Source organism: Phytophthora infestans, genomic scaffold (assembly GCF_000142945.1).
Source record: "Phytophthora infestans T30-4 supercont1.28 genomic scaffold, whole genome shotgun sequence".
NCBI lineage: Eukaryota > Oomycota > Peronosporomycetes > Peronosporales > Peronosporaceae > Phytophthora > Phytophthora infestans.
In genome coordinates this window covers 627,896-640,020 of record NW_003303731.1, presented here as the reverse complement: position 1 = coordinate 640,020, position 12,125 = coordinate 627,896, and the positions used below count along the sequence as shown (strand labels likewise).

Below are 12,125 nucleotides of genomic sequence, written 5' to 3'. Positions count from 1 at the left end.
TCCGTTACTAGCTTACACGTAATAATGAGGAAGCGTGCAAGTTCCGCGATAGTGAAACCAAGTGCTTAGTCTGAAGGAAAATCAACTCTGTTTTTATTTAGGTCCAGGGCAGCTTGCCCTGACCACTCAAATACACGTCAAACCCTTATTGGCTGATAATGGGTCTGGCTCCCCATATATCAACCAATAGGATGACGGCAGTTCAGCACACGCTAGCCGTGTGCTGCTGCACCTACTTTTGTAATATAAATCTACCTACTTATGTAATGGCGTGGCCCACTACACCAGAAGTATTATATGAGCCTCTTCTTGGGATTGGTGGATCTTGCGTTGGTAAATGCTTACCTTTCGCACAAGGAAACGGCTCGGCTTTCAGGGACTACTGCGATGGCACGTGGGGAGTGGTTCTGTGTTCTCCAGAACCAATTGCTTCAGTTGAAGGCTGAAGACTTTGCTGGGATTTTGGCGGCGCCGCCATCACATTGCCAGAAGCGCAAACGTACTCCGGTTCGCCTCGCCCATGAAGTTGAGCAGTCCGATGATTGGGTGACGGTTAGCGGCGTGCAGAAGCGTCGCCAGAGATCCTGCAAAGTTTGCGCCCTTCTAAGGACCAACAAGAAGAAGAAGTCATTTGCAACTACGTTCTTCTGCGAGCGATGCTCGGTGGACAACGCAAAATGTTGGCTCTGCAACAAAATCAGGCACACGTACCGGGGCGAGGCAAAGACCTGCTTTGCGATCTGGCATGAAGAATTTGACGGTGGCCAGTCGATCCCTGCTGCACTAGGAACGAAAGTTGTGCTACGCCGTCCCGGGCAGGCAGTTGGGCAGAGGAAGAAGACCCGACGAGAGCTCCAGCTACACAATGGAGATGCAGACGACGAGGGAGAGGGAAACTGAGATGCAGGCGATCAGGAGTTAGTTCCGTCCGTGCACAAGAGTTAGGTGGCAGCTTTGATGAGTGGCAGCTTTTGTTGAATCGAACACTTTTTGCTGATTTGTGTTTCGTCTTTTTCCTCTGACTGGATACTTTGTGTCACTGGTGTATAAGTTACGACATTGAAAACAAAACCTGTTGAGACTTTATAGCGCTTCCCGCAGACGTCTATGCACAGCATACAATAATTAAGTGAATACGTACGTCGTAAGTTCAAAATTCCGGGAACCAAGGGGTTAATTGGCTGACCAAACATACTTACTTTCCAACCGTGATAACCCCTAATCTAATAGAGGTTTTGAAGAATAACCAATCAAATCAAATGAGAGCAGACGTCGTGTTAAAATTGGTTGAAAGGGGTAGTGAACGAAACTGACCACATTTTCCCTTGCTGAAAAAAATCATTAATTGATTACTGGGGATTATATATTTACCCTGCTGTGCCTTTCTTCTCATGCTGCGCTCCCTGCGGCGCGTCTGGGTCGGCGGCCGCGGCAGTGTGGACGTTTCGCTGCATCGACTCAAGTCGCTCCCCGACGCACTGCCGTCGATCTTCTCCGCCTCCAACAAGCCGGAGGAGCCCAAGGCTACTACTGCAAATCGCAATAACGAACAGCGGCTGGGCGACGTGGTCTGGAAACCCGAGCAGGAGTTCCCTGGTCGCTCTGTGATCGATCGTCACGCCATGACCCTGTCTCGAGAAATGCAGGTGCTTCTTCGTATAGCGCGAGTTTCCGTCTACAGCATCGTGCACCCCGCGAGACTAGCGCTACTCGGCGTATGCTCCAGTGGCGTGCTCGGTCTGTCGGCCTACGAGGCATATTTGCTGCTGGACCCCGTGCAGCCCTTGACTAGAGACTCGTTACTATTCATGTATAAGTATGCAACGCATAATTTCTTGGCCAGTTGCATCTGGGAGGCACGTGCGCCTGAGCTTGTAGCTCAATCACTTGGACTTGACCCAACGCAGTTGTTGAGAGTGTTCCATCCAGCAACGTCGAGTGCTGATGCAGCGCTGCAGCTGAGGATCATGAGTGTTTTCACTACACGAGCGATGCTGGCAGGTTTCATGGTCGTGACTCAGCTGCTGAATATTGTGAGAGCGAGCGGGACAGCGGCGTTAGGGTACTTGGAAAACGTTTACAATGGACTTGAGCCCCCATTGCACGGGATCGAGGAACGCATCATCCGTCTTGCAGGTAAAGAGAGCGACGTCACGGAGGTGTCGATGGCTCGTTATGGAGCGCATATCCTGCCTGTGTTTGAGGATCCAGTTCGACATCGACATCTCGTGGCGCAGTGGTCGCTCGGAGGGCGAGTGCCGTGTGTATGGCGCGTACCCAAAGGTCAGAATGGCTTCCGTCACTCGTGGACTGGTCTGCATATAGATGGATCCTTCTTACTGCGAACTACTACGGGCAAGTACATTTTGTGTATCGAAGCTGATGCCACACTAAAGGATAGAGCGTTCGAGCTGCGAGTGATACCCGAGACTTCATTGCCAAAGGACGAAGAACTCTCGATCGAAGATGCCTCACAAGCGTATCGCCTTGTGGAGCGACAAGCAGCACTGGCACTTAAACGACCATTTCGAAGTCTTTGTGTGCTGTTGGGGGACTCTCGTCAGCCCTGCGATCTCGGTGGAGAGTCTTTTGTCTCGCTGCGTGAACGAATGCGTCTGAAGCAAGAGGTGAATGTGCTAATCGACTCGAAAGCACCTCTTCTGTTGGAGGTGTTGAAGTGGTGTGCACGTTTTGTGGATGAACGGAAGACACTGGTTTTGGATGTGACACCTCACAACTTCACGCCGCTAAAACTGTTCCTCGAGCACCACGGCTACGCTGTCCTTGCTCCAGCAGAAGCTGTGGATTTCGAAGAGCGAGAGCGCGCTGTGATCGCCGCAGATGCGAAAGCAAAAGCAGAAGCAGAGGAACAGGAAGGACGACATCGTCAGGAATTGGAGGAACAAGAACTTGCACCGGTAGCAACGCCGTGGGGTAAGGGAAGTGTCGAAAACTTCCAGACTGCTGAGAAGAATGACAATTATGTGCCAGACAAAAAGTTTACACAAGAGAAAGACAACGAGAACAGCAAGAACGATGAGTCCCCCGCTGCACGGCGAGGTAAGAACCCTGAAAAATTCCCTCGTCTTCTGTATTACCCGACGACTGCCGCGACTATCAGCGCAGTACACGCTACCTTGACCTCCGGGGATGGCTTGTCAGATCCACGACGCTGTTGCGTATTGATCAACCAACCGTTCGGTCTTGAGCATCTTGACGAACTTGCAGAAGATGCTGGTGAGAAATTCCACCCTGTGTGTGCTGCCGAGATCTACGACGATTACTTCCGTCAGGTTCGTATCTGGACGCGTATGGGGCACTCGGCTGCCGTCATACAGCGCGAACTCGATCAACGTTTCGAGCCTGTGCGAAACATTCTGGACTCCATTGCGCATTGAATTAGACAAGTACTACTAGTAACAGTACCAATTCTAAATACTACTAAAAACAGGTAATTAGAACTCGCTAATCGATGTTAAAAGAGTCGATAATAAAACAGATCACTCCAAAGATGTTTCAAAAATGGAAGAGATTGCGGCTGAGCAGGTAGCCCGACAGCAGCATGAACAACGCCACACCATAGACGAGCATCCTGGCGATAATCCAACAAGCTGCAACATCTGCAGGTTGCAGGTCGCCGTGATTAATGTGGCGTTGGGCTAGTACCGCTGCCATCTCGCGGGCTTGACGCTCAGCCGCGTCACGTTGCCCTGTCACCAGTTCAGCATGAGCGTGGCGACAACGAAGTACTCCGCGCACAGGCTCTACGTGCCATTCAGGCAACATTACAGGCGTTGTTGGTGACACGTCTTCATCTCCATCGACAACCTCATCGGATTTCTCCTCCTCGTTATTGCCGAATGCGCAAGCAATGCCCATGCCCGTGATTCCTGCTGTTTGGTCCTCATCGGTCTTCGGGACTACCAGACTGGCGACGTATTCCGCTTCTGTACGTTGACGCTGCATTTCCACACGCTCTTTCTCCTCTTCGTCTGCTGTGATAACATCAAGTACTCGCTGGATTTCGCTGAGCAGCGACGAGTCGACCCCCATCTTGAGCAATACTTCCTTCTCAATGCGCGCCGAGCGGTAGCCGTTGTTTATCTCTACTGGCGACGAGATCGACACCCGACGTCGTTGTGCCAGACGAACTGGAGATGACGAGGGCATGGGCCTGTCCACTGACGCTCTGGGCGTGTACATGCCTGTCATCGGCGTACCTGGTGCCGACAACGAGGGCATGGACTTCGTGTCGAAGCTCCACCGAGTGTCGGCCATCGAAGATGTAGGAGAATAAGGATGTTTTTCATCCACCTCTCCGTTGACCTGCATCTCGTCCTCCAGCTCTAGATCTAGTTTATCATGCTGCTGCTGGCTCTCCTCCTTCATGGCTTCTTTTTCCTGCTGTTGCGTGTTCAAACGTCGTTTCTCCTCGCTTTCGAGCGTGTGCAGCAGATTTGTGGCCAGCTCTGCCAAAAAGATGGACGCTTCAGGCGATGCTGCCATTTCACTGGCACTGGCTAGACACTCGCCCGTGCTGGAGATGATGCGGCGGCCGTCATCACTAGCGAAAAAGTCAATCACGGACTGCAGTGTCTGGAATAGCTGCTGTGTGGCCGCCTTAGTCTCTGGTGTATTAAGTGCCTGGGCCACCTTGGCTACCGTGGCTACGCTATTGAGTACCACGTCCCGGCCACTACGAGAGCTTGCAGCACGCACAAAATCTTCCTGTAATTGCTTAGTGCTGTCCCCAAACTGCGTCCCGCGCTCGGCGCCAAACACGCCTAATGCATTGGACAGTGCTGTGGCCAGAAGCCGCGTCAGATCGCGCGCGCGCTGCGGCGTAAGCGACTTGAGGCGGTCCCACAGCAGGAAACTCAGCACGGCTGGATTGACCACAGACCCGGCCAGTCGCGAGGCCACAGGATTCACTACCGATTCGTCCACTTTGTTCGTTGCCCACCTGTTCACAACAAACAGCAAGAAGTGAGGTAAAACAGAGAGTTACGCCCCATAGCCAGCAACGCACCTCACGGCATCCATTATCATCTTGGACGCGTCCTGGCGAATTGGGAACAAATGCTGAGATGCTGTGGACAGCTAAACTTGACGCACTTCACCTCCTCACGCTAATATACCTTATGACGAGCGTGGGTGATAAATCGACGCTTCGAAATTTTGGTGCCCCGTCTGCATTCTTTGAGAAAAGTATCTTCTTGTATCATAAATCTGCCCAATCATGGGATTTTCTAAGTAAATTTTGTCTCTTTTGGTACAAAACCCTAAACATGTAGGACAAATAAAGGACAAAATATTTGCTGCACTAATACTGCCCCGACAGCCGAGCTTATATGACTATAATTATAAAGGCTAGTGTCGTACACTACCTCTAGGGTCGGGTAGTCCGCGGCTGTTCAGGGAGTACGGTCTCGAGTAGTGGCAGGAACGGTAGCACAAGGTAACTTAATATATCAAAAAGCTTCTTGTTTCTTTCTCTCACTCAGCTAAGGCAAGAGGTAGTAAATGTAAGACTGAGACTAATGAACGAGGGCCTACCGCCAACTCGCTTTCCTATACACGACACCGCTTCAGTTTATCTTGATCAAAAGAGTCCTTCTCCATGACATCCGTCCTCGTGCGGCGACAGGAAGGTCCGAGACGCGGTCCACCTTGCTTTCGGCCTTGTCCCCAGCCACGTAAGACGATAGGAGGGAACTCACACACCGTTCCTTTACTCCATCGTAGCGTTCCAATACAATCACACCATAACTTCACCGATCTCATGTGCGAAGTGAGTGGGAGCTTGCGGGGTCAACGGGAACCAGCCGCCCGCCGTCGCAGCCCGTTGACCTTCGCCGAGATTCCTTGGCACAAAAGCCTGCCCGCCAGCGCCTGGCACGACACCTACATTCCCGGGTACGGGACATACTCCCCGACTTGGAGTTTGCCGTCCTCGGCGAACGGATGGCCAATGCTGGCGGCGCAGGCGAGCCATTGTTTCTGGCGCACCCGTAAGGTCGATAGGATGGTCCGGCGGTTGCTCGGTTCCATAGGAGTTACCCAGGAACGCTTCCGTAGCAGGAACATCTTCTTCCGACGCTTGAAAGTCGTGTAACACTTCGATACCGTCCTTGTACCGCAAGCGTTCCAAGCAGAGAGCCTCGGCACGCCTACGCTTCGAAGCGTTCAGTTGGGTGTTAGTCAAAGCTTGACCGACCACACTCTGGGGAGCCATGAAAGCAGCGGGTTATCCTCTTCGCACAGACGCAGTGCGTGCAAAATCACACCGGTCACTACGACGATGAGAGGTCCTAGCAGGTCCCAGCGAGTCCATTCGTAACAGTAGTCGTACGTCACTAGCAGCATAAGTCCGATGGCGACACCGATAGGTCCTTGTAGAACGAACTCCACTAGGTCGTAGAGGTTAATAGGTACGAACAGCAGCAACGACAGGCACAGCAATGCGACCCAGCAGACGAACTCGCCAACGCCATAAAAACGAAGTAGAGTAGCCCGGCTGGCTTCCCATGAAGCGTTCCAGTAACGCTTCCCGGAGTCCTTAGTGTCCACGAGCACGTTAGGTAGGTACTCGGCGAAGGAGACCTTGCAAGCTATCCACCAACTGCGGAAGATCCTCCCATAAGCACCGTATCTCGCATCACCGTCCTGAAGGACCCAGGTAGGTGCGTTAAAGAAAACGCTCCACGCCGCGAAATCGTACACCGAACCGCGTAGCTGGCGGAATTCACGGTCTTGCAGAGTGTGTCGGTAAGAAGAGGCACACTCTCCACAGATTTCGAGGTTCATGGATAGAACGCACCAAACCTGCGTCAGGAACACCCACCTGACGCTCCTAATGGGAGTCGTCAACACCCACACGACGATCACGCTGGTGTATACCGGCCATAGCTCCCACCGCGCGTATTCCAGGACAAGGCTTGCTTGAGCCCCCATTCCTTGTGATGAACTTTCACAATAAGGAGAAGACACGTCCGACTCCGCCGCGTACCGTTCCTCCAACTTCGTGGTCACTGCCCATCAATCGGTCACAGTCGACATCTGGGAGAGGGCAGTCGACAACCAACGGCGGGGTTCTCGAGAAACGCCAGAGAGACGGAGGCGGCAACCAGTCTGCCAATTTTCCACCTCATTCGGCAATTTGCCTCCACGCGACGCAGACGCCAGCACCCGACGACTCTTCTCCCAGCACCAGCGGCATGGGCGGCTCCGGCGAAAAGGGTCGCTACAAGAAACTCCGTGAGGTCGTCGAGGAGGATTCCTCCGACTCGTCTGAAGGAACGCCTCGACCGCAGGACTCCGCCGCCGATGTCTGTTTCTGGCTGGCGATGGGCGACGTGCTCGCCATCAACGAAGGAACGGTGGGGATGGGGATACTGGACGAGATAGCGGCGGCCATCATCCAGGGCAGCGGTAAGGCCAGCGATGCCTTGACTGGTCCCGTTATGATCCTGCCTTCGCCCTCGCGACAGCACGCCCGCGGAAAACCACCACAGGATCGCCGCTTCGCTAGAGTCACGCTCCATGCGCAGCAGAACGCTAGCCTGGGCTCGGGAAAGAAGAAGACACAGGGCTTTCAAGGCACGTCTTTGCAGGGGCACAAGGACCGGTCTCCTCCTTCCTTCGACTTACCGTTCGAACTCGCCGACAGGACTCCCCCGCGGGTGCGCCACGATCTCGAGAAGATCTATCAAGAGGCCGAGTCGCTCGGGCTGGAGCCGTTCATGTTGGCTTTCCCGTGGAGAGGGTCCGTCCTCTGGTACAGTCCCTTCGATTTTCCCCTAGTTCACGTAGCGCATTGGCGCTTCTGGAACAGGAACCGCGCCCGCTTCTGGGACTGGCAGCTCAATGTGCCTCTCAATAACTCCAGCGCGCGCCGTAAGGCTAAGATGTCGGCTCTCGTGGCCCGCGTGCGCTTCCTTAGTGTCTGCATTGAAACGTGGGGTTACTACGGCTTTCTTGAGCTGTTCGAGAGGTGCACGAGCCGGCGCCGCTTAATGTGGATGGGCGGGCAACCAGGCCGGAACACTCCTGATGCCAAGTCGTACCGGGGCCCCGTGATCGACAGTTTGACTCGCCTATATCAGCACGACCAAGAAGGTTCCGTTCGACGCATCCGGGGCGCTCTGAAGCCTTTCGGCATCGACGAGGGCGGCTTTGCTACTATGACGGAGCTCTTATTCCACACTGGCGCCCTGGATCCGAACAGCGCGAAGGCAGACAGTCAGCTCTCGGATCGCTCCTTGGCTCGGGTACTTCACAACGTCAAGTCCAAGACCAAGCACGCTTCTCATTGGGTTGGAGATCTCTCAGACGGAGTGTGGCACGCTCTTACTCACTGCCCACGCCTCAAGAAGTCGGAGGTCAAGATAGCCCGCGATAGAACGCTCAAGGCACCTAGGATCGCTCCCTTTGATTCCTCTAAAGCCGATCAGGACGGGTACGCATCGTTTGAGCGTACCAACGGAGCCTTCACCGGGTCGAGGAAGAAGACGCGGAATCGGAGGAAGAAGAGTTCGAGAACGAGGACGACGGACCCGACGGAGTTGACGGCAAAGACGCACGGGGCTACGAATCCAGTTCGGGCGAGAGTGGGGCCGGTGGCAAGCGTCCCTTCAAGCGTCTGCACTTGTCACGTTCTCTTCCTCCTAAGTCGAAGAAGTCGGCCAAGCGTTCCACGTCACGCTCTCGTTCACCCCGTCGCTCGTACAAGCGGAAGAGTCGCTCGCGACCGCGCGAGCGTTCATCTACGCCCGAGCGACCTCCCTTCCCCAAGCGCGCAAGCGGTAAGCGCAAGGCTAGCACCTCATATTCGGAGCGATCGCGTTCGCCTACTCCAGTAGAGAAGAAGTCCCGACGCACACTGTCGCCCAAGCGTTCTCGCCATCCGTCACAGTCTCGGTCACGATCGGCGTCTCCGGAGAAGAAGAAGTCGAGACGTACGCTTTCTCCTAAGCGTCCGGCGTCGCAGTCCAAGTCGCCGACCAAGCGGGATTCGGCCTAGGCCACTCGACAGCGTTCGGCGTCTAAGTCTCCTCCTTCTAAGGAAAAGGGGGCGGCGGAGACTGCTTCTTCTAAGCGCTCTAAGTCACGGTCGCGTTCGGCCTCGCCCGCCAAGAAGACTCGACGCACGCATTCGTCCAGGCGTTCGGCATCTCCAGCGGGGTCGTCGTCCAAGAGGGGAACCTCGCGAGTCTCGCGTCGGCGTTCAGCTTCGCGTTCGCCATTCGCAAAAGAGACAAAGAAGGTTCCGTCTCCGAAGCGTTCCCCACACCGTTCGCTCTCTCCGCCACCTGAGACGAAGAAGCCCGAAGAGTCGCCAGACAAGCAAGCAGCAGAAGCTCCGTCGGCCACCAAGAAGACTCCCGAGAGTCCCGAGGAGCGTGCCGAGTCGCATTCACCTTCGCCTAAGAAGGCTACGGTGTCTCCGGACCGTTCGCCGTCCAAGTCGCCACCGTCGAAGACGTCAGCGTAGTCACGCTGTCCAGCGTTCCTTCCCCACGCCCGCAGTGATCCAGACCGTCCCAATTAGAAGCGTGTAGGAGAAGTAGTGTCGCTTCATAACTAATTTTTCGTTTTGTTTTTCTTTCAACAAGCCCCTTGTAGAGTTCATCTCGCTTCCGATGACTTGTTGGTCTCTCTTCGTAATGCATGTGGCTTGAAACCGTTTCGTAATATCCAAAAATATGCAAAGTAAAAGTAGGAAGTGTTTCACTGCACACTCCCCATCAAGACTGACTTTAGAGTCCACCGTGACTCGAAAGACCAATCTCACTCCACTACTATTTAGAAGAGTAGTTCATCTTCGTTTACAGCGGCGTTAGCTTCTTCCAGCGCGCGCTGCGACGAAGTTCCGGAAGCCCAGCCTCCTTCCTGTTGTCTTCGAACGCTTTAATCAGAGAGGCGTAAGTAGGCAGTAGAGTATTTCTTGGTCTCCATAAAGTCTCGTAAGTCGCCAATAACACTAGGAACTGTTCCTCTGGATTCTTCTTGCGTCTCGCAATGATGTCTTTCACGGGGCAAGGTACACCTGTCAAAGCCGTCCCCTCACTACCAATGAGCAGTCTTTCCACGTAACTAGTGGAAGGGAGATCATCTTCCGTCAAAGGACCGTCGTCATCCAAGCTGGGGTTGGTCAGTACTCCCTCCGGCACTTCAGACGGGAGCGGTCTACTCCAGCGTCCACGGAAACGCTTCAAGCGGTTGACATTGATGGTCACCACTCGGTTCGGATGGGTAGGAATGGCTATACGATAAGCGTTTTCACCCACTGTTCCCACCACACGATAGGGAACATGCCACGAGAAGGCTAGCTTCTTGGTCGTCCGTTCGCCACGCCGAGCCCTGAAATACTGGTACACCCACACCGGGTCGCCTTCTGCGAACTTCACTGACACTTGACTGCCCAACCGTTGTTCGTGCCGACCTTGAGCCTTCAGAAGTTGGTGTTCTACCAAGCGTCTAGTGTCACGGAAAGACAAGAACAGTTTCCGACGATAGCTAGCGACCTCATTGCTCTTCCACTCGTTGTTCGTATTGAGGAACGCTAGGTCCAGAGGCAATACTGGGTCTCTACCATAGAGACTGAAGAAGGGCGAATCTTTCAACGCCTCATGATAGGAAGTACGGTAAGCAAACAGTACCCGCGGCAAGTACCAATCCCAGTCGGTCTGCGACTCGTTGATGTACATTCGTAGCATTCCCAAGAGCGTACCATTGAAACGCTCTACCAGTCCTTGCGTCTGAGGATGATAGGCAGCGCCGAACAACTTCTTGATTCCGAGAGTCTCGTAGAAGGAGCGAGCCAATCCCGAGATGAAGTTGGAACCTTGGTCACTGAGCAGCCGCTCAGGAACACCATGGCGGGAGATCACTTCGTTCACCATCACTTCCACGAACGTCACCGTATCAAGCCGAGCCACCGGTAACGCCTCCACCCACCTAGTGAAGTAGTCCGCGAAGACCAGAATGAACTTGTTACCTCTAGGAGTAGCCACCAATGGGCCTACAGCATCGACGACCAACAAGGAGAACGGTCCGGATAACTCTTGCACAGGCATCTTCTGCATGAGACCATTCTTCCACGGTCGATAACCTTTACCGCTTCCACAGACAATACACTCCCGAACGTACTCAGCTACATCCTTCTTCCAACCGTGCCAATAGGCATGCTTACGGACTCGATCCATCGTCTTGGTAACTCCCACGTGTGCCGATAACACATCCTTATGACAGTGGTGAAGAACGGTTGAGATGAACGGTAGCGGGATCACGGGCACTTCGAGGTTGGACGTGGGTCCAGCTCGAGCCTTCAGGTGTACTCGACGCATCAAAACATCGTTCTTCACAGTGTAGTTAGGAGCCATCAGTAAGACCTTCGTCCGTAGCTGGGGATCCAAGGCGAGAGCTCCGTCGTTCAGGAACGCGATCATCGCCTGGATCCAAGGCGTCTTCTTCTGTTCCTCTAAGAATCGAGTCTGCTGAAGTCCGAAAACATCGACCAGGGACACCAAGAGCTGTTCCTCGGGCTCGTCTTCCCCCGCAGGCGCAGCAGGGTCAGCATTCGCAGCGTTCTCGATACCGGACTCCACCACGACGGGGTCTACACCGGGAGTTGAAGACTCCCCGACTTCGACTGAGCCCTGCTGAGCGTCGTTCGCATCGTTAAGCAGATCCGACATCGAGATAGCACTGATCGTTTGAGAGTGAAGCCGAGATAGACCGTCCACGTGACCCATGGACGTCCCAGGCTTGTGGAACACCTTGAAACGCAGTTGAGACAGCTCCATCGCCCACCTTGCCAGCTTAGCATTACTAGTGCGGTTGGTCTCGTTGAAAACCCAGGTCAACGCTTTGTGATCAGTATACAGGTCGAACTCACACCGGTCCAAATAGCAGCGGAACTTTCGAGTGGCCCAGACAATTCCCCAGCATTCAATCTCCGAGGTGCCGTCCTCCTTGCGAATCCAGTTCTTCTCTGATCCTACTAGCAACTTAGAAGCGTACGCCACTACTCGCTCTCGCCCATCGACAGTCTGCATCAAGCACGCTCCAACTGCTAGCTTCGAGGAGTCCACATACAGCTGGAAGCGTTTCGAGAAGTCAGG

General features: G+C 54.1%; 2 protein-coding genes across 2 annotated transcripts; one reads left to right on the top strand and one right to left on the bottom strand.

Moving 5' to 3' along the window:
* Nucleotides 1-1,391: 1,391 nt before the first annotated feature.
* On the top strand, nt 1,392-3,398 carry PITG_13228 (uncharacterized protein; the record flags this gene model as incomplete). Its single annotated transcript, XM_002899845.1, has 3 exons — nt 1,392-1,412; nt 1,509-2,918; nt 3,024-3,398. The coding sequence occupies 3 exons, from the start codon at nt 1,392-1,394 to the stop codon at nt 3,396-3,398; spliced, it is 1,806 nt and encodes a 601-aa protein (XP_002899891.1).
* PITG_13226 (uncharacterized protein) lies at nt 3,366-5,130 on the bottom strand (the record flags this gene model as incomplete). Its single annotated transcript, XM_002899844.1, has 2 exons — nt 3,366-4,963; nt 5,030-5,130. 2 exons carry the CDS (start codon nt 5,047-5,049, stop codon nt 3,517-3,519), a joined length of 1,467 nt encoding a protein of 488 aa, XP_002899890.1.
* Nucleotides 5,131-12,125: the final 6,995 nt, after the last annotated feature.